Source organism: Strigops habroptila, chromosome 6, assembly GCF_004027225.2.
Source record: "Strigops habroptila isolate Jane chromosome 6, bStrHab1.2.pri, whole genome shotgun sequence".
Classification (NCBI taxonomy): domain Eukaryota; kingdom Metazoa; phylum Chordata; class Aves; order Psittaciformes; family Psittacidae; genus Strigops; species Strigops habroptila.
The window spans coordinates 65,427,509-65,448,737 of NC_044282.2; the positions used below are offsets into that span (position 1 = coordinate 65,427,509).

At 45.7% G+C, this 21,229-nt stretch overlaps 1 protein-coding gene and 2 long non-coding RNA genes across 4 annotated transcripts in view; 1 reads left to right on the forward strand and 2 right to left on the reverse strand.

The window, feature by feature from the left end:
- On the forward strand, positions 1–10,302 carry LGALSL (galectin like). Its single transcript, XM_030489978.1, has 5 exons — positions 1–367; positions 530–601; positions 726–814; positions 1,284–1,461; positions 4,310–10,302. The coding sequence occupies exons 1-5, from the start codon at positions 335–337 to the stop codon at positions 4,451–4,453; spliced, it is 516 nt and encodes a 171-aa protein (XP_030345838.1). The 5' UTR covers positions 1–334; the 3' UTR covers positions 4,454–10,302.
- Positions 4,274–21,229, reverse strand: part of LOC115609582 — a 25,044-nt gene continuing 8,088 nt past the window's right edge. For both annotated transcript variants that reach the window (XR_003991907.2, XR_003991906.1), the window contains exon 2: positions 4,274–4,612. This is a non-coding gene — a long non-coding RNA (uncharacterized LOC115609582). The remainder of the gene's footprint in view (positions 4,613–21,229) is intronic.
- Positions 16,129–20,612, reverse strand: LOC115609581. The gene is made up of 2 exons (XR_003991905.1): positions 20,389–20,612; positions 16,129–19,757 (listed from the first exon to the last, which is right to left on the reverse strand). It is a non-coding gene; the product is annotated as an uncharacterized LOC115609581 (long non-coding RNA).

A 21,229-nucleotide genomic window follows, 5' to 3' on the forward strand; every position in this document is an offset into this window, starting at 1 on the left:
GGGCAGGCTGCGGAGCTGAGGAAGCGGCAGCAGCCCCCGCCCTGCCCGGCTCAGCTCGGCTCCCCCCCGGGCCAGGGGCTGGGCTCCCCGCCGGGCGAGGCAGAGCCGGCCACCTCCCCTCCTCCTTCTCCTCCTCCTCGTTTTCCTCCTCCTCCTCCTCCTCCTCCTCCTCCTCGCCTTCCTACTTCTGCACCGGCTCCGCTCCGGCTCGGCCGCTGCCCCTCAGCCGCCGCGGGTGCCGCACCGCCGCCTCCCTCCCCGGCCTCCTTCCCTCCCTGCCCCCGCCCCCGCCGGTCCCCCTCCGCCCCGGCCCCAGCGCCGCCGCTTCCACAAGATGGCGGGGACCGTGGCCGAGCGGGACGCGCTGGTGAGTGCCGCTCTGCCCCGCCGCGGGGCTCCGGGACGGGGCTGGGGGGGATCGGGAGCGGAAGGGCAGGGCAGCGCAGGGCCCCCTCGGTGGGCACCCGCAGGGCGGCGGCGGGAAGGGCTCCGCATGCCCGTGCTTCAGCACTCTCCTTTTTACCTGCAGAAAATAGAGGACGGGCATTTAAACAACTCCCTGGGATCCCCGGTGCAAGCTGATGTGTACTTCCCTCGCCTGGTAAAGCACCTTTATTTTCGGGGGGTTATATGGGGTTTTGTGTGGGTTTTTTAACCCCTTTACTCCGCTGCACAACGGCGGCCGCTGCTGATGCCGAGTTGACCCTTCCCACTGTCCTTTCCAGATCGTCCCCTTCTGTGGGCACATCAAAGGAGGAATGAGGCCGGGAAAGAAGATCTTAGTTATGGGCATAGTGGACCTCAACCCCGAGAGGTAAACACCCGGGCAGGGCTGCTGGGCCCGGGGAGGGGGCGAGGCGGGGAGCCCACATGCAGGCACACAAACACACACACATACACACGGATCCCTCCTTTCTGGAAAGGGATTATTTTTATCACTTTAAATATAGCATGCTGATTTCTCCTTTGACCCATAGAGGGGGCATTTCTTTAAGGGATCCTGTTTCCCTACATTTCCCTTGGGAGTAAAGGAGCATATAGAGCATATATATGTGCATATATATATATACATGTATATGCACAGTGCACATGCACACACATATATATATGCTATAAAACCATGTTCTTGTCCCTGCTGAGCTTTTGGAGCGTTCCCTGAATGAGCTGCCACCCCATCCTGTGCCGTTACACTGGTTTTAATAAGCTGAGAAATGAGACTGGCGGCATTTGGGGCTTATTTCCTTGCTTCTGGCTGAATGAGAGCTGATCTGTTTGTATTGCAGCTTTGGCATCAGTCTGACTTGCGGGGAGTCGGAAGATCCTCCTGCGGATGTAGCCATTGAACTGAAAGCTGTGTTTACAGACAGACAGTTTGTCAGAAACTCTTGCGTAGCCGGAGAATGGGGAGAAGAGCAATCATCTATTCCTTACTTTCCTTTTATACCGGACCAGCCTTTTAGGGTGAGTACAGGATGACAGCGGCATGCACCATATCTGATCAAGTGCAATTTGATCAGAGTCGCGGCAGAACGTGACTTGCCTCTGGTGAAATCACAGTGTAGCTCACACCTTCTCCAGTTGAGACACCGGTTGCAGGGTAGTTTGTATCGATCAGAAGTTGTACAGAGGGCCCGCTGCTGTGTGCAGCTGCAGGCAGTTCAGATGGGGCTATGAACACCTCACCAGGGTGCTATGACAAGTCGCGGGTTGTAATTGTGTGTGATGGAGTGCACTTCCTGAGCTTAGTTTTATAGCTGTGAATTAAAAAGTCCCTCTATATTATTAGTCCATTACAAGTTATTAGTGGAGTATGTAAATACTCCGTGAGACTGCTGTATGTTTTGATGGTTTTCTTAATGGACAGTGTTTGCAGTTTAGTGCAGCTAATAAGGAGCTTGTTCATCCTTTGTCTCCAGGGGTGTTACGCTGAGGTTGACCGTAGCCCTTCGTGTTAGCAGATTAAACAGCTAAGCAATAGTGGTGTTCTTTTCTGAACCCTGGGATTAAATCTCCTGACAAATTTAAGCCTGTAGCCACTTGAGAACAGCATACATGGAAACACTGGTGCTGTGGATGGACTGGGTTGACCTAGAAGCAGATTCCCATCTGTAGTGTTTATGGTTATGTGAAGATGTTTTTGCAAATCAAGACTTACAAAGTATGCAGCTGCAGAGGGCCGCTTCTCTCTCAGCGGCTTCACTACACTGAAGAAAAAAGGCTGCATGCCCTCTGCATGCGGCTGACCCAGAAAAACCCTCTTCCTCCTCCCCACCCCTCTTGCAAAACCTCACTGGCCCCTCTGCTAAATGCCAGTGCTCTGACCAGCTGCCAAACCCTCTTAATCCTTCTTACCCCCAAGATAATCTCCCCCAGCCCCAAAAACTAACCATCTCCCGAAGATGAGAGGGTGCCTATGACTGGTTTTGCCACAAATTGGTTGCGCTCTACTTGCTTCTACAAACTCTCCCATCAGAACTGGCAACACCCTTCGGTGAGTGTGGGAAACGCACTTGAAAGAGCTTGGAGGCTTGGTCCTGCTCGGCCTGAGAGGGTTATCCCACCCTGCTGCAGTGGGTGGTGGCTGGGCCCTCAGACAAGCCAGACAAATTACCCAGAGCATGGGTTTTGGGTGTCCCCAAAACTAGTGACAGCTGACACTGGAGGACAGCAATATTGCACTTTGGCATGAGATACTATAACAAAGAAGTTGCTCTTTTTTATTTCCTCCTTTTTTCCCAACTGCATAAATGGAATTTAGGCTCCCAATTGACTTTGTACCTTTGATGGTTTTCCTCTCAGTGACTAAATGAGACGATTAAGTGTTCTTGCCAATTACTTGTGATCTAGTCCAATTATCGTTCTGGCGTGGCCCAGGGTGATCTGGAAAAACGGATCAGAAGCAGTGTTGAGGCTAACCATATCTTTTACATAACAAGGCCTAAGGCGGGATGTGCCTGCTGCAGTGACACAGGAGATAGGCAGCAGCACAGGCGCTTCCCTGTTACGTGGTGTGCTACCAGGTCCCCAGGAGTTTAAGCTCTCCTGCACTGTCTGCTGCCACTTCCCCCAGTGCAACGTGCTCTAAGTCAGTTGGGCTTTGGCTCAGGCAGTTTGTCACTGCCCTGTTCCCATTTTTATACGCCGTAATAGCAGCAGAGTCAAGTGCCTGGAAGCAGCACTTCACTCCAGGCTACTGGCCTCTCGAAATGACCCAGGACTTACATGTGGTTTCACTGCAGATTTTCTTCTTAACCTGTCTGGACCTGGAGGTCTCCCAGGGCCTGTAGAAGTGCACGTTCTGCGCCCTCATATGCCTGCTTCCTGCTGGGGCAGCTTCAGCAAAGCTTAACTACAGGGCACCCTCTCAAGCCACCCCTAACATCAGGAATCTCCCAACCTGTCCAAGCTTGTTCAGCTCCAGGCGTTGTTGCTTTTCCAGAGCATTTCTGCAGGGCTCTAGGGAGGAGGGACAAGCTGTGTCCCTCCCTGATCCTGTTTGTGCCTCATGTGAGCTGTCTAGCTAAATTCAAGCCATCCGTCATCACTGCAGCTCCAATATGGAGCCTAGTCCAACAGGGAGCCCTGGGCTGACTGCAGCCACAATAGTGAAAGCTTTTTAGTTTCACAGCAGCTCTGTGAGTGTGTGTTGGAGGGGAGGGCAAAGCTATCCCCATTCTCGTGTTCACTCCCTTCTGGTAAATTAATGTAAGTGTGGAAAGCATTGTAGAGGGAACTCCCCCTCATTCCACAGCAGAAAACATTCTGTAGCAAGGAATGCAAGATTTGGATTGGAGATGCAATTTCTTCCCCCTATAATATGCAGTTTGAGTCTGTTTCTGGCATTATTCTAAGAGGCAAAACCTCCCCAATGCCAGTTAGACATTAGGAAGAAATTCTTCCCTGTGAGGGTGCTGAGGCGCTGGCACAGGTTGCCCAGAGCTGTGGCTGCCCCATCCCTGGCAGTGTTCAAGGCCAGACTGGACGGGGCTTGGAGCAACCTGCTCTAGTGGAAGGTGTCCCTGCCCATGGCAGGGGGTTGGAACTGGATGAGCTTTAAGGTCCCTTTCCACACACACAGTTCTGTGATTCTGTGATTCTGATGTCCGTGTGAAGTAAGAGCAGATCCATCATAGCGTAACTGGTGTCATGGGGACAAACTGGTCTCAGCCCTGGCTGTTACGTGGCACATAGTTATCAAAATGTGTAATTGCACCAACACTACTTCAAGGCTAACAGAGGGCTCTTTGTCTTCTGTGAAATAATGTCCCAGTTACACAGTGAACAACGTGCTTCATTTTAATTTTCACAGGTTGAGATACTTTGCGAGCATCCCCGTTTTAGAATATTTGTGGATGGACATCAGCTCTTTGATTTTTACCACCGTATTGAAACACTGTCAGCAATTGACACAATAAAGATAAATGGAGATCTTCAGCTTACAAAACTTGGCTGAGCTTGTGAGGACTGCAGATTCCAAACCGGCTCAGGTGCCATCATCCGTTTGGAGAAGCGACAGCCAGCTCTGGACACAGCTATGGTAGGAGGGCTGCCCCGTTCCTTTTCCGCATGCAGTTCTTCACTCCTGTGCCGATGAACCGGGCTGTTGTTTATCCTAATGAAGAACACTGTTGGTTAATAGACATTGAGCCATTTTTCTTGGATCAAAATAGCCTACCTATACTGGATAATCAAATTGGAATGGATGCAGAAAGACTTGCACTCTTGTTTCAAATCTCACAGAAAGGCAATTTCTGAAACGCAGCGTTAAAACTGGTTACTGAACAGCAGTGACAACAGCAACGACAACAAAAAGCTTTTCTTTTGCAACTATTGGTTCTGCACTGAAGTGGAGTAGTGTAGCACAACATAGGGCCACGTGCTGACGTCCTTACCCAGGGCCTGAGCCTGGTTCCATGGAAATCAATGGCAAAACTCCCACTCACTTTTAACGGGGTACAATCAAACTGTCTAGTCCTTAGTCAAGCACAATTCCCACTGATTTCTATGGGATTTTTGCACACGCCTGGGCGCCAGCTCTTCTGCTGGTCCAAATCAGCATCACCTCCATGGCTTACATGGAGTTTTGCTGATTGCTCCCAGCGGCAGACTTGTCCCAAGGACTGTGCAAAAACTGAATGAGGGTATGAGGACACTGCCTGTGTATTTTAGTCAGGGTATTTGCATAGAATGTAGATCGTTACGAGTTTTTGCACAACGTATTGTTAATACAATTTTTAAAGCTTATCTGTAGTTTATTTATTTATACTCATTGTATGTATTATTAGTAAAAATGAACAACCTTACTGGTGGTTAAGAACAGCGAAAGTGTAAACATTTTGAATGTACAAAATGTCATAGGTTCTTTGGGTAAACTTTACATATCATTCTTGAAAAATCCTGTTTCTTGTCGAGCATTTAGTTACATTTTAATGGAGCCCTCTAGGCCCTGGGAAAGTGTGGGCATGGTAGTTGCTGGGGGTGGGGGGAACTCTTCGCATATTCACTCAAAACTGCTTTTCAGGACTTACTAACTTTGCTGCACAGGATAGGTTTGAGTTAAAATCAATCCATTTAAAAACCAAACCAGCAAATTTGTAGGTTGAACCGTGCTTGTGTAACCTGAGAAAAAGTTCAGTTTGGCAGCCTCTTAGTTGAGGAGGAGAACCAGCCTCTTTCCAAGGGAGATGGGAGATTTTCTGCACTTGTTTGAGAACATATTCGGCCTTTGATATGACAATTAAAACTTGTCTAGACAGCCAAGTTATTAATGCTTGAAAATCAGCTACTGCACATGAATAATAACTTTTCAAGTAGCTTTTTAAATAGTAGTTATAGCTGTATAAACACAGTCATTGCGCTACACTATGAATGAACACAGCCACTTTTCTTGACTTCTTTAGGACTAAATACACTTTTTTTCCTTGGCTGCTCACAACAGACTGTCGCTGGTCTTTCTGAGTAGTTATAATCATGATAGAAACATGTATTTAGACAATTTTGAAAACATGTAATATAGGGACTTTCTAAGACACAGAATACAGAAACATCCTTTGTAGCACTGTATTTAAAGAAAAAAAAAAAAGAGAAGAATCTCACGAGAATTATGTTAAACCTGCAATAAAGCTGTGGTTTAAAGCAACCCGAACTGGAATACCCAAAGTTAAGGGTAGAATGGCAGTTGCAAAGCCTCATTTTGCGCTAATATGGCCTGCAGTTAAGAAGCCTTAGACTGCAAGCTGAAATTCCAACCGTGGCTCTAGTCCAAAGCCTGTTGAGGTCAATCAGAGTCCTCTGAGCACAGAAGCCTGATTCTTCTTTCATGCAAGTGCAAATCTCTTTGCAAAGCCAAGGGGGTGTTGTTGCTACTGCATTTGAGTTAAGAATCAGGCTGCCACCTATAAAATACAAGTTAAAAATCAAATTTTAGCCTTAACATTGACATTCCCTGACTTTTCCTTCTTTTTTCCAAATTGAGAACCTGTCATTTTCCAGATGATCTTTTTATCTGGTGTGTGGCTTTTAAGTTGTACATCAGATCCTATTTGTACTCCAGATTGAATATGAAATGTTCCTGTCTTGCTCTGTTTTTACTCTTTTACATGATACATGATGACTGTGTCATTTTTCCATTGTATAAAGAATGCTGACAGTGTTTCGGTACAAGATATATTCTTAACAATTATGATGATGATAATAAAAATCCAAGGGAAAGGTGCTTCTACATGAGGTGTTTGGATTTGTCTCCAGCTTGGAAATGCTCTATGGTTCCAAAGCAGATGCAGGCAGAAGATGAATTCTGTTTGGAGAGATACTTAGTATCCTCTCCGCATAGCGTTTGCTGCAACTACAGATGTAAAGCCAGGTTTGCTGATGTAGTGCCATTGCCTGAGGCTGTCCTGCTAGGCCAGTAGTGGGCCATAGGTAGGAGGCTGGAGAGAGTAAGTAGCACTATGACCCAGCAGGAGCACAAAACCAAACAGGATCTATCTCCCTGACAGCACACCAGTAGAGATATCCCCTCCATGCCTTTACTGTACTCCAGAAAAAGCAATTTGGCTGACTGTAGTTTTCAGCTACTTGGGATTCCTGTTAGGTTAGCACAGCCTTCGGACTTTTGCTATCCTTGCATGGGCTCGGCACAGCACAGTGCCTTCACCAGGGATGCTGAGGTGAACTCAGTGCAGCACTGTCAGTGGTGTCTCTGTCAGGAGCAGGGGCCCAGGAACACTGCCTTGCCTCTGTTCCCACCCACTGCACTGAGCACTCCCATTTGTTCCTGTTCCAGTACATTTCTGTCTCGGGAAAATGCTTTTCTGAACCCGATTCTGGTTGTGCCTTTGCATAACTCCACCAACTGCAGTGCCCACTGCCCGATTCTGCCCTGCTGTGGTTTCTGAGCCAGGCTTCGAGGCAAGAAGGGCTGTGAACCCTTTCCTGAGAGCTTGTGGTTTGGCTGAGAGCTCAGGAAAGGGCAGAAAGTCACAGTTAAAGCTTCCGTGTCTATATTTGTCTGTCTAATACCAGTTTGGAAGCCTTTTTACTTTTCTTTTGCTCTTGGGCAGTACCAGGCTATGGCGAGTGAAAGAAGGGTAATGTCTATGTAACCAAAGGCTGTTCCCTGCATGCTTGGCTTACACTGGCTAATTGTGTTCAGAAGTAACTGCTGAACACGTCCATGTCCAGTGTAAAGTCAGAGGAAATCTTGGCCTTAAATGTTTCTGTTCAGTTGGACCTTGAGCCAAATCCAAATGTTAATTCTTCATTATGAGGGTGCTGAGGCGCTGGCAAAGGGTGCCCAGAGCAGCTGTGGCTGCCCCATCCCTGGCAGTGTTCAAGGCCAGGTTGGACACAGGGGCTTGGAGCAACCTGCTCTAGTGGAAGGTGTCCCTGCCCGTGGCAGGGGTTTGGAACTGCATGAGCTTTAAGGTCCCTTCCAACCCAAACCATTCTGTGATTCTGTGGTTTTATGTTTAAGATGTGAGACTGCGCTGCAAAATTTATATCTGATTTTTTTTTGTCTCCACAATTCAGGGATTATTCACATCTTCATTGTGGATATAAACCCTACTAGACCTGAAATAAGACTATTTCCAAATTGGGCCAGGTTTTCAATATGTTTTCTAGTAGGGACAAGTAGTCTGAGAGCTTCTTGTAAGCTGCAATTCTTCAGAACTAAGTGTGTGTCTGAACCAGCTTCTGAAATCTTGGGTTAGAATTTATTAGCTGTATATTTCCACGGTCTCCTCTGAATGAGGAAAACTCATTCGGAAATGAAAAAAGCCTTGAATGGGTAAAATCCATGTGGAGTGGAATCACTCAACTTGGTAAAGCTTTATTTTTTTCCAAAGAGGAAAAAGCAACAACCAAAAACCCCTGACCAAATTCTTGAGCTGTGTTTGGAATGGGCTGTGATAAAGCTGATTTAATTAAAAATAAAAAAGGGGGGGTGGGTTATTGCCTACTCAGAAAGAACCTTGAAGTACTTCAGTGTCATGTGAGGTAGCCTGTGTCTAAACATACTTCACAGAAACACTTTTTCACAGCCAAGTTGTTAAAAATGTTACAAAATACCTTCTTTTGGTGTCACAATTAGGAATGGTTGCCCCACCTTGAAAGAACATTTTGTGCTAAATATTCATATGTTGTCTATGTGAACTTGCACTAACATACATTATATTCTTCCTCCCCTCCTTGACTAGCTTGAGAAGAAATAGGCGTAATATTGCTAAACCGGTTGAATGTGACATCTGCTTGAGGCATAGCATCTTTCTCAAGGGCTGTTTTGAGTAAACAGCCTGAAAACCAAAGGGAGAGCCTGATTCACCATTCTGCCGTGCCAGCTTTCCGCCCCTGTCACTCTCCTGCTGTGAGGCTGAGACCGAAGCCCTGAGATTTTAACGTGACGGAGCAGCACTGAGATTTTTATCTTCTGGGATTTAGAACTATTCACAGTGGAGGAAACAAGAATAGAGTAGCGACGGCACTCCCCAGCTTGGTAGTAGGGCTGGGGTAGGATGATGTGCTGTAGTCCTAAGGGAGGATGAGTTCAGAGGGAGGTAGTGGGCATTTCAGAGCCAGCCAAGCACACAGGCTGTGGAGCTGCATGACAGTTTCCCAGGGATGGGCATTTGCCACCTTCTGCAACCTTGTAAGAGGACACACAGCAAAAAACCAGCATTGCTTACAAGTTTGGAAGGCATGAATGAATTCATGTTCCTACTTGCCTTCTTTAAAAGAGGCTCCCAAGTAAGTAATAGGAAAATATAGGAGTAGCCATGCTACTAAGGTATTCTTTTCCCCACAGCGTATCTGATGTGGGGCTCATCTTGCTTCCCATCCACAAGAAGTGCTCTCCACAGAAATCTACAGCTCTGCTTTCTGCACTGAGGCTGCTTACAGTGACTTTTCCCTGCAGGAAACTGCAGAACCACAGTTAGTGGTGGCTCTAAGCAACCTCCCAGCACCCCTGGAATTGATACGAGTCTGAGGAACAAGAGTCAGGCTGAGGGCAGCCCTAAATGCTCACTGTGATAAGCACAGAAGTTAGGAAGAAAAGCTACACCAGCCCAGGTACCTGGTGAGTGACCTGGTGAGATTTTTTGTAATCGTGAGTATTGTTCTGATTTTCTCATGTGGATCAGAAAGCTTAGAGGTACAAGTCACTGTGCAATGAGTGGTGTGTGGGGTTAGAACCAAGGCCAACCCAAACGGGGAGAAAAAATGAGCTGCAGACGCTTTATCTGGCTTTGATACACCCTCCCAGCTCCTCCCAGCAATCACTGCTCTTATGAACGTACACAATTACTACAATGAGGAGATTCAGCAGCATGTGCAAGATCAAAATAATAAACTCCTGCTTTGCCACAGGTCCTCCCTAGCTTCTGTTGCATGGCCCCTCCATCTGTCTGTCAACAAACAGCTACATCCTGCTGCTTTTAAAATCCATGGCAAAAATCCCTTTGACTTTCCTGGAAATAGGTCCATAAGAAAAGGGTTATTTCTAGCTCTCCCTCTCCAGTTATTTTCAGCTGGGGCATACTCTAAAACTGAGAATATTTTTAAGTATGAACAGAGGACTATTTCTGTCCACATTATCCATTTGATAGAGTCAACAGAAAGCACAGCAGTTTCGCAGTAAGCTGATGAAAAGTCTTACATTCATCACCTTCTGATTTTAAAACATGGGGATGCGCACAAAACGACTGGGCAATAACAGTAATATGTATCACTCACCACAGAGCTATTCTTATGTGTTGTGACAATTTCATAATGGAATTTTAATAACAATAAACTGTGAAATCTCCACCAGGTTGTTCTGTCTTTTATCTGAATTATTAATGCTCGTTACACACCCTCTTGACTGCTTTAACTTCTGGCTTCTTTTATCTCCTGACTGTTTTTCAGATGTAGCTAACTCTTTCCCTCATAAAACCGTAGTGTGAAACTTCAGAATGAGATGTGCAGCTTTGGTAGCAGCTTGTGTAAAACTCCTTTACAGTTTAAATGCACTACACAGATCAAATATCATCAGAGGAAAGAATAGCTTGCTTACTCATGCAAGACTCCCACTGACATCACTGGGCAGTGGAAGCCTCAGGAGTTAACAGGCACGACTCAGACCTTATGGCCAGGCCACGAGACACAGATTGCTGATGGCTTTTGCAGAGGATAAACCAGCCTGTCAGCAGTGTAACTCACACACGCGCTTCAGTTCACTCTGCTGAATCCATGGGTGAGGGCTACATGGTGTAAAACCACCGGATCAGCTCCAGAGACATGTTACTACAAGATCCGGTGGTTTACTCATTGGCATGACCCTAACTAAAGTTCACAATGACCTAAGTGCAAGAGGAAACTTTAAGGTCTCAGCTTCTTTCAGTTAAAGCTATTGGAAAAATTCTGCATGACCCAAATGACTGTGCCCTACGTCCAGTTGTGGCTGTAAAAAATGAGTGGGGTTTCTGAGGGAAACCTCAAAATCCAAACAGCACTGAAGCAGCAGGTGAACAAGATTTGAATACGGCTAGTTCTGTGAGTTTTCTCCTGATAAAATTACTATGAATCAGATGCTCCCCCCCAGTTCAGCCTAGCTCTAATCCATGAGCATGGATCCGTGGCCATCCCTGCTCAAACCAGCCTGAAACTGGCCCTTTGTTTACTATACATGACCCTGAAAAGGGTATCTTACAACATCTAGAGATTCCAAGCTAAAACACAGCATTAGGTGACCTAAATGCAATCCAGAAATGGTTGTGAATAGTATAAAGGCAGTATCTAGTCCCTACCAGACAGCAGAACATAACAGCAATAAATGCCTGGGGGATTTTCAAAAGGGGGAATGTATACATTGGATTTCACCAGTTGTATTGGTGAAACTGTCCTGCTTTTGGCTGGGATAGAGTTAATTTTCTTCCTAGTAACTGGTGCAGCGCAGTGTTTTGGCTTTAGTCTGAGAACAATGCAATGCTGATAACAAACCAATGTTTTGGTTGTTGCTCAGTAGCACTTACCCTGATCAAGGACTTTTCAGTCTCATGCTCTGCCAGTGAGGAGGGGCACAAGAAGCTGGGAGGGAGCAGAGACAGGACACCTGACCCAAACTAGCCAAAGGGGTATTCCATACCACAGACATCATGGCCAGTGTATAAACTGAGGGGAGTCACCTGGAAGGGGCTGATTGCTGCTCGGGTCAGGCTGGGTAACTATCAGTCAGCAGGTGGTGAGCAATTGTATTGTGCATCACTGCTGTTTGTTAGTTTAGGGGGTTTCTTCCCTCTTAGTTTTATACCTCTCTTCTGGTTATTTCCCTTTCATTATTATTAGTATTATACTGTACTTTGTTTAACTATTAAACTGTTTTTATCTCAACCCACTGGTTTTACTTTTTTCCCCCAATTCTCCTCTCCATCCCATTGCAAGAGCGGGGAGCGAGCAGCTGCATGGTACTTAGTTAAACCACGACACTAACTCCTGCAGAGGCCCTTGAAAAGCTCTCATTTGACCTGTAATAGTGCGTAAACTACAGGCATGAGTTTTGGGGGGAAGGTAGGGAAGGGGCTGCCTATTCCGCTGAGAGCACCTGATGTGGCAAGTGCCATGTGTCATTCTCTACCATTCACATCAGTACTTCAGGCGCTCCAGAGCTGGGCCTTATTTTGGTGGAGTGTTTCCGAGCTTGAAGTCAAGCCAATTCATGTAGAGGGATTTACTCACAGCAATACCATGAATATATGACTCTTTGCTAGCACTGCACTGGATCTTATTTTTAAATTATGACTTTCACCACTCTTCTAAGAATAGAGGCTGGCTCTGAAATGGTCACGTCGGCTCCAGCATTCTCCACAAGTTACACATTACTCATCCTGTTCAGGTTTTGAGGTTTTAGTTTCCACACTGGTGCCTTGCTAGATCAGGGCTGTGATGCTGGGAGGGGGTGTCATTCTGTGAAAGACCCTGAGAAGGAGCTTTCTTTCAGCAGCTCTCCCCAGCAGGCATAAGGAGACCTGCAAGTCTCCCTCAGCAATCAGAAGCGACAGCGACTCCTGGTTTGCAGAACAGGGCTTCCCTGTGAAAAGTAGGAACAAAAGCCTGGTTAAGTAGAAAAACACTGAAGCTGAACAGTAAATCTCAGCAGCAGAGAAAAGTGTTAGTAGGCAGCAGTAGGAGCCATGTTTCCTTGGTGTCCAGAGGTTGCGGGCAGGCACTGCTTCAATTGGGCAGAGAGGCAGAGCTCCGCTCATGGAGTATACTGTTGCCAAGTGCTGATGGAGATGCTGGAGGTTTCCGAGTGCTCAGTGGCTCTGCCTTCACTTGGCTTCAAAAACCCTTGTAATGGGAGAAAAGCCAGTGCTGACAGTATTGTAATGTATGACAAGCTACAGCAGCAGCTCCAGCACTGTGTGCTTGAAAAAGCGAATAGGATTCTTTCCTGGCTGCTCTCCAAGAAACTCTCTGTTCAATGGGAAAGATAATCACTGTCTAGAAGAGATCCAGACCACAACTAAGGACAAAATATGGCTCTAGGTAGCAGAAATACTCTTGGGAAAGCAACAGATTCACTACAATCTCCAGAGGAAAATAACATATTTAAAAGTACAAAGGCCACAACGATGATAGTGGGGTTACTTTTACACCCAGTTTTGGAAGAAAGGTACAATGAGCTGCAGTGGCTACAAAACAGACTCTGAGGGGCAAAGCTCTGGATTATTGTGTGGGTGCAGAACACAGCTTCCACCTCCATTCCCTTCCATTTCCACTGCCTTTTCTGAGGGGTGGCTGGTCCTCTCCATAAGAAAGAACCATTGCTGGAAACCCCACAGCCAGAGGAGTTCTCCTATGGTTTCAGGTTTTCATGTGTCCTCTGCAGACACTGACCCAGGTGTACTTTATTTAGTACCACCCACTGAAGAACTTTAAAGCACTGACAAACTTTACAATTTGTGTTAACTCATGACTGCTCCTTGCCATTTCTAGTATTACTGCTGGTATTCTGTGGGCAGAGAGAGGGAAGAACTGAGATGTAACAACAGTTTCTCAGCAATCAGTACTGTAATTTGGAATATACTGATTTGCACGCACTTAATGTCTCATCACTGTGACTTTTGGCAACAACACTGAAGTTCAGGCTCCCAAGCCCCCTCCTGTGCTCACCAGAGAGACATGTTATTCTGGGCCAGAACACACAACAGTAAGGTCGAGTAATGTTATACACTGAGTAGCTCCTCTGGGATCAGAGGGGCTATTTGTGATGCAAAATCCTTCCAAAATATGGGGGGTTTTTAACAGTGAAAACTGAATGTCAGCCCATCCATTTTTTGCAGCCTCTACTGACTCACGGTGCTTTCAGTTGTGACTTAAATAATGCAGAAGAGAAGCTGGAACATGGAAGATCAGGTTTCTTAGCAGGGAGTTGTTTGCTGCGCCTTGAATTCAAAAGATGATGCACACACACATTTCCCTACACAAAATACAGCAATCGCAATCTGAGTGATGCAAACTGACAGATCTCTTTTGATTTGGGTGGAAGTACCCTGGTTGATAGCAACTGAGCTGGAGCATGAACTCATTTAAGGTTCCCATAATAAACCTAACCTTTGAGCTATTCAAAAGATGCTCTCAGGCAAAGTAACAGGATTCTATTTAGCAAAGGAAGCACATGATTGTTTTAATGCATTGTACAGCTGAGGCTGAGGTTATGCTGGCTAGATGATGATGTTTTTCAGTGAAAGGGAAATCAGTTGTAATTATAATTGTTGCTGTCTTTATGTATTACCAGCTGTATTGATTACCTTCATCCTGTGTGTCACTGGCAACTAGGGAACATGATACATTATCTCATGCTAGTGTTGGAGAGCAGTAGAGATTAAAAACAAGATTCCCACAGAGTAATTGTAGCAACTGGATGATCGTACACATGCATATTAACATGCCAACAGATGAATTCCTGTTCAGTGCCAGCAAACATTTCACTGTCAGGGGCAGGAGGAAAGGGCAGGAATGAACAACTTAGAAGTTCAGCAACTGACCAGCACAGCATTTTTACCTCTAAGAATGTCGTCCGAGAGCTGTGTGTGCCTCACATTGGCCAGTGTGAAAGAGAAGCTGGTAAAAAGAATTTCACTTTCCAGGATAACAAGCTGAGGTATTTGCAGGTCAGAGTGTCCACCTCTCTCCTGCCTTAATTGGTACCATAACACATGAAATTACCTCTCTGTGCCAGTAAAGAGAGCTGATGGCCATCCATAAACATCCTACCAGGGCTCAGGCCTGGGTCTCAGCTGCCAGCAGGCAGTGTTTGGGGTGCCTGTGTGGTGCAGAGTTCCTGGCTCACTAAATCTCATCAAGACAGCAGAAGTGCAAGGTTTATTACTGGGCACAAAACTGTACAGATGTGAGCACACAGCTGACAGGGCCAAGCTGCCTGTAAGCAAAGTCAGTTGGGAGGCAACCAGGAGCTGCCTGTGCAGATGTACAGCAGCATCTGTTGGGAACTTCTACGTCTTGTAAAGCATTTATATGTCTCATAAAGCAGAAGCAGCTGTTTCAAACTCTCTGGGATAATATCAGCCAGGTTAACAGTCCTATCATTGGGCTGGTTTAGACAGGAGTTGTACAGGACTGCTCAAGGTCTGAACCTTTCCACTAAAAGCCAACCCAATACCACTTGTAGTAGCAATAACTATCGTACGCTTGAAGCATTGAGCAATCATTCAGGTAGGTGGCAGAATGCCAGGTGTCTTCCAGCAGACTGTTGCTGTGTTCAGTATAAACTGATGATCACACACATCACAGGAGCACAGCGACTATTACACTCGATAAAACTGGCAGTCCAAACAGTCCCCAGTCTTTGGCTGTGCTAACTGGAATGTGTTTTGGAGGTCAGCACAAGGGATGCTGTGGCAGACAGCTATAGCGTAGCTGGCCACAGATTTTTCTTTCAATTCTCTGTAAGTAGAGTTGGTCTGAAACCTATTCAATAGTCTTGGATTTTAGGTTTTTATCACTGATATTGCAGTGATCACAATTGGGGGTTATTAAACGCCTGATCTTTTTCAGGATCCTGTCATGTTTATGGCAAAGAAAATTCCTGTCTGCCTTCAGTGTACCACTCTTCTGGGGCCTTATATGCCCTTTTATTCTTTAATAAGTGGATGAGTAAAGAAAAAACCCTAAACTACCTTCTCAGTATCATTTAGCTTTCTATATTCTTTCATCATGTTTATTATCACTTTTCAAGGTACACAGACCTTTTCAACCTAATGACCAAATAACAGAGAGGAAACTTTTCTAAAGCATGGCTTCAATCCACACTACAAGAATTAACAGTCACCACAGTCAAAGTAAATTTCAGGTGGTGGCATATTGCCTAACATCCTGATGTAAATGTAAGATAAAGGCCTGCGCCAGGGGGTGTAGTGCAACATGAAATTCACACTTTGCATATCAACCTTTATCTTTATTTCAGAAAAGCCTCTAATTATGCTGAAATATGTCCTTTCAACCTTCCCTACACCTGGCCTTCAGGAACCCCCCCTAGTTAACTGCAGCCCAGTGACTCCCTTTATGTCATTCTCTCCCCACAAAGGATTTTAGACACCGAATCTACACAGCCACAGCTCCAGACCAAATGGACCTCTACCTCCTCAGCCTGTTCCCACCTGCCTCTGGCCAGCTCCAGACAATTTTTGTGGCTTACTTTATGCTGAAGCCATCTTTTTCTACCTCCAGTGCTGGAAGGGACTTGCCAGATCTGACCTCTCAGAACACACCACTGCACAGAGAACATCTTGTTCTAGAGAAGGCATGGCAGGAAGAAACATCCTTTGTAGCATTCAGGGAGCCAGGTTTCAAACCGGAGGCCACAATTTTCATTGCCAAGGACTGCCCCTGTCTCAGGCACATAGCAGCTCCACTTGGCCTCTTCTAAGCTGCTTGTTTTAGACCTCAAACAGATCCAAAGGGGAATGCTGGATACCTTCACAGGTGAACTTCCATATACGGCCATGAAGCCAGGCTGTGGCTGGCATGCAGGCATATATCAGCATGCCAGAACTTCCTCAGCAACACGTAACTAGTATACACAAATACAATTACACATGCGTTTATTGGGAGAAGGTGGTAGAGTGACTCAAACATGTGTCAACAGCTTCCAAGGGTGAGGATTTAAAAAAGCTATTTGGTGCAATAAAGACTGATGCTTAATACACAGGCTTCCGCAAAGTCGGCTCTTTTTGCTTCGGCGAGCTGAGTGGCTCCATTAATGGGAAAACTGGGAAGCCTTCAAGTGGGTGAGTAGTAGGTGAAATTGCAGGGGTATTCATGCCACCTTCTGCAGCATCTAATTTCAGCTGCGGTAATTCAGGCTGGTCTCTGTGGGTTCCCTATATAGGCAGTGGAAAAAGAGACGCTGCTCCAGAGGATGATTTAGCAGAGACAGATTTAATGCCCTGAATGGTCTTCCAGAGGCTGTAGCGCCTATGTTTATAAAGGGACCTTGAGGACACTCTCCTCCTACCAAACACCCAAATGCAGATGCCTGATCTCCCTTATCACACACTTATCCTGTGTTTGAAGTTTAAAAAAGAAAACAGAAGTGGAAACAACAGCCACAGAGAGGTGACTCCAGCTGCTCCCTTAAGCACCTGCTAACAAGAAGGAAACCATCACCCCAAGAAAGTGAAGAACAGCAAAGGCTTTCAGGGCTGAAGGCAGAGGGTTAAGCATTACTCACACAACAAAGACAACACTTGCTATTCTGCTTCCACAGGGGGTTCACCTGTCCTGCCAGGCTTGGAAAGAGACCTGAATAAAAAGCCCTGGAAGGAGCCAAGGCACTTAGCATCCCACAGGTGATGCAAGCATCTTCTGCACGTAGGAGTAAGAAACACAACACACTCTATCAACTAGAAACACTAAATGATGTGGAAAGGGCTCTTTAAACATGTGACCTTTATTTATTTTTAATTACTTTCCATATTGCTGAGAGCAGAGTTTCTTATTAGCCAAATTCAAAACAATTATTGGTTAGAGGAACTTTCAGTGGCTTTCAAGCAGGTCCTGCACTGCCAGAAACAGGAAGGCAATAGGAAAACACTGTGCCTCCCCTTCCACTCAAAGTAAAACTAGATAAAGCAGAATCATATTTCAAAAGAGCAGATTTATTGTTTTGCTTAGACTAAACAGGGTAATTTTTTACTCCTCCTCCTTTTTGAACTGTTCAGCTCCAGCAGATAAAGGGAGATGCAGAACAGAGCCTGCTCAGAACCCAAGCTACCAAATAGCTCTTGGCTAGTGAGTTTCTTTGCAGAAGGCACGGGAATGCTAAATGTTCCAGTATTCAGCCTTCATTCCATGGTTGTCTCGTGCTCTTGAATGCAGAGTAAACAATGCTGGTACTCTACTGATGTTGGGGAGGTTACGGCAGCAAACAAATCTGACCTGAGCTGGTCTGGATTGTCAGTTTTGTGCATAGCTTACATTTTATCACACTAAAATGGCTGAATGCCAGAGCTGATGGGTGAATGACCGCTGGCCACACAAAGTCCCAGTCAGCCTGATAGTGATTCAGAGCACTCTACCAAAAGGTATAAATAGCAGGTATTCATTATTAAGTGACCACCTCTGGGCGAATGGGATAGAAGCAATTTGTTGAGCTCAGCCTCAGCTAGCACCAACGCTATGATGTATGTGTGCTCACCCTCCCATAAGGCCTTTACAAAGGAGGGGGAATGGGCAGGGTGCCTGAAAACAGAAAGGGAACAGGCCCGTGGCCCTGCACAGAGACAACAGCCCTCCAGCTGCTTATTTAGCAGCAGTCAGAATGCATCCCATTCTGTGAATCTGCCAGCACACAGGAAAACAACATGGGCATGAAACCCCTTGCTCAGCAGATGCAGGACACAGGGTTTTCATTTTCTAAGACAATATTATTTTTATATGCAGTCTCAGCTAAACTCAGGAGTCCTGATGTGTTCTCACTCACTTCAAATTCCTTGTCTACTTTGTCCAACTGAAGACTGAGCAAAGATTTGGGGATAAAGATGCTGATGGACTGCGGAAGCAGAAAGACAATGATACGTTCATCTATTTTGTTAAACCCAAAGACTTCAGAGATACAAAACTTTGCATTTACAGGCTTTTTTTATTGCCAAGATAATATATCAGGATAATCCATTTTAATACACCCCAAGGAAGTGAGACAAAACCCCTCAGATTCCTAACTAGGTTAGGGCTATACTAAACCTCTCATGAGCAAATATCTAGGCAAGGGTGATCCTATCTCTGACAGAGTGACAGCTCTAAGGATGTAATTTAAAGATAACACAAGTCAAAGAAGGAGATGTCAAAGAAGGACTGGGACACAGTCATCTGGGTTTTAATTGCAGCTGGCTCCTCTGGAGTATCCTCCAAAGGAATTTTACACAGGAGCAGCCCATTAACAATAAAAGACCATACACAAAAGCCTCAGAAAACAATCATCATGCACACAAACACTATTAATCACCAAAAAAAGCAGGCATCACTTTCTTTTCTTTCTGTTCTTTGCAAGAAAAGCATAAATACCTACAGACAGTCACACACAGATTTATTCCTGACTTTCAAAATGTTTTTAATGCCAGTAAGTCCAAAGCCTACACATATCTGTTACGTAGGTATCACTGCAACTTGTTGCGTTCTACCACTAGAGCGACTTCCCAACTATGATCCCTTGGGAGACCGCTCTTCTCTAACAGCCATTGCCTTGTTAAAACAGTGATTCTGGTTTTTTCATAGCTGGGCGATATCAGTGCAATGGGGAACACAAACAGCACCAGAGAAGGTCCTGGGGTGGGTGACGTTTGCTTCCTGGGAGGTGAAATGGTCGAATTCAATGTCAAAATGTTAGATCAGCCAAAAAAAAATCATAGGAACAAAACCAGTACTCGAAAGCTCACACAAATGCTGTGTATTTCCCACAAACTAGAACTAGCTGCCACAACTGCAGAGATCTTCTGTTCTTTGTGGGACTCACTCATTCACCATCATATTTTCTCTAACAAAAAAACCAAGGGAAACTTGGAGACCCTTACCTAGGGCCAGCATTAGACTGGGGTCCAACACAGCCCTGATCTATTGCTACCTGCCCCCTCATATCAGTACCAGTGCAGAAAAAGAAACAGTCACCTTTCAGCTCAGGGGTGTAACGGTCCCACAGAAAGCCAGGCCTGACACTTTTCACACATGAAGCTTTCCCACAGGCAAGAATGAGTCTCGAGAAGCTGTAGAGATAAGTTTATAGTGCAGTGATGACTTCTTCTGCACAATCAAGAGAGAAAAACACAGCACGGACACTTACTGCACCAGGCCCTGGGGCATGCTTGTAGCTGCGTGGTGCTACCAGGGTACACATTAACAAACAGAGTAATAACTAGGTAATAACTGTGAAGGGGGAAGGAACCTATCTCATCCACTCTTCAACTGAATTAAAGGCACCACAGTAGCTTGCATATAACAGAATCTGACTCAGAAGAAACTGGTCCAGCTCTATGAAGCAAACCAGCCCTAAGGCAAACCAGAGCACGCAGTGACTCCTTGTCACGCTTTGTAGGGGGTTATCACCTCGGGTTTTTTTAGGTAGCACAGAACTGCAGCTCTGTCTGCCTGCATCTCTGTCAGATGGGAAAGGGGGACTCTCAAGAGAAGTGGCCTAGCTAATAACGGCATAGAAATCGTCAGCCAAAACCAGAGATGTGTAAGTAACACGGGCCCTCTCTGAAGGTGCAGCCTGTAGGATAATTTAAGCATGTCTTGATGGTGTAGAACTACAGAGTGGAAAAATCTTCTCCGTGTAACCTGCTGTCAAACTGCATCTGAAGACATTTCTACGGGAAAAAAGATGAGAAGACTTACGGCTCACCAGCCACCAAGTGGATGCACCAACCATCCCTGACTGGCTAGTAGCAAGAGAACAGGTCAGTGTGCAACAGCCACCCGAGCAGGTTCAGTCTACATCTTCCTCATTCCCAAAGCAACTCTGCAAAGGGCCATCTGATAGCAATTGAGTTCCATCAGCACAATTCAGACCAAATGATCCCAGAAAGTACAAGGACATGCTGGGGGGGGGGGGGGGGGCAGTCATGCTTATGTTATTTTTGAGCAAAAGCTGGTTCACATCCCACCATTTCTTTGAGCAAGAAGAACAAGCACCTGACTGGTGAGAGATCTCTATAGTGCTCCTGAAACTCCTTCCTGCTCCACATGATGGTATGTATGCACAGGAGTCTTTGCTCCTCGAAAAATCCAGGATATTGTCAACAGGTTGTGTATCAAGAATGTGTTGCTGCTCAAAGAACTGTGAATGATCTCATAAGCTGCAACATTTCCTAAGTGAAACATGCTGCCAGGGAGACAGAGGTCTGATTTTGGGAGATAGCTGCATCACTAGCAAGGGTCATGCATCTTGTCTCCTCCACAGACGAGAATTTGTTGGAAACTCCACCCAGTATGGTGCAGACAGTGAGTTACTGAGGATATGCTCTCTGCCCAGGGGATTTCTTGCTGAAGAAAACAAGCCCCTTTGCAGCAAAATATGGATAAATATGGATAAAATATGGATTGTGGCCAAATTTGGGAATAATTATATCTGCTCTGCTCACATAACATTCCACAACTGGGCAATTGGCCTAATGCCATTTCAATGCAAACCAACTCTAAGTCACCACCAGCTCCTCATTTAAATTCACTGAACTGC

Excerpts from the sequence above, each read along its gene's own strand:
- LGALSL (XM_030489978.1), top strand. The coding sequence starts at position 335 with ATGGCGGGGACCGTGGCCGAGCGGGACGCGCTG. Across the intron at positions 368-529 it reads TGGCCGAGCGGGACGCGCTG|AAAATAGAGGACGGGCATTT; the intron begins GTGAGTGCCGCT and ends TTTTACCTGCAG. Across the intron at positions 1,462-4,309 it reads TACCGGACCAGCCTTTTAGG|GTTGAGATACTTTGCGAGCA; the intron begins GTGAGTACAGGA and ends TAATTTTCACAG.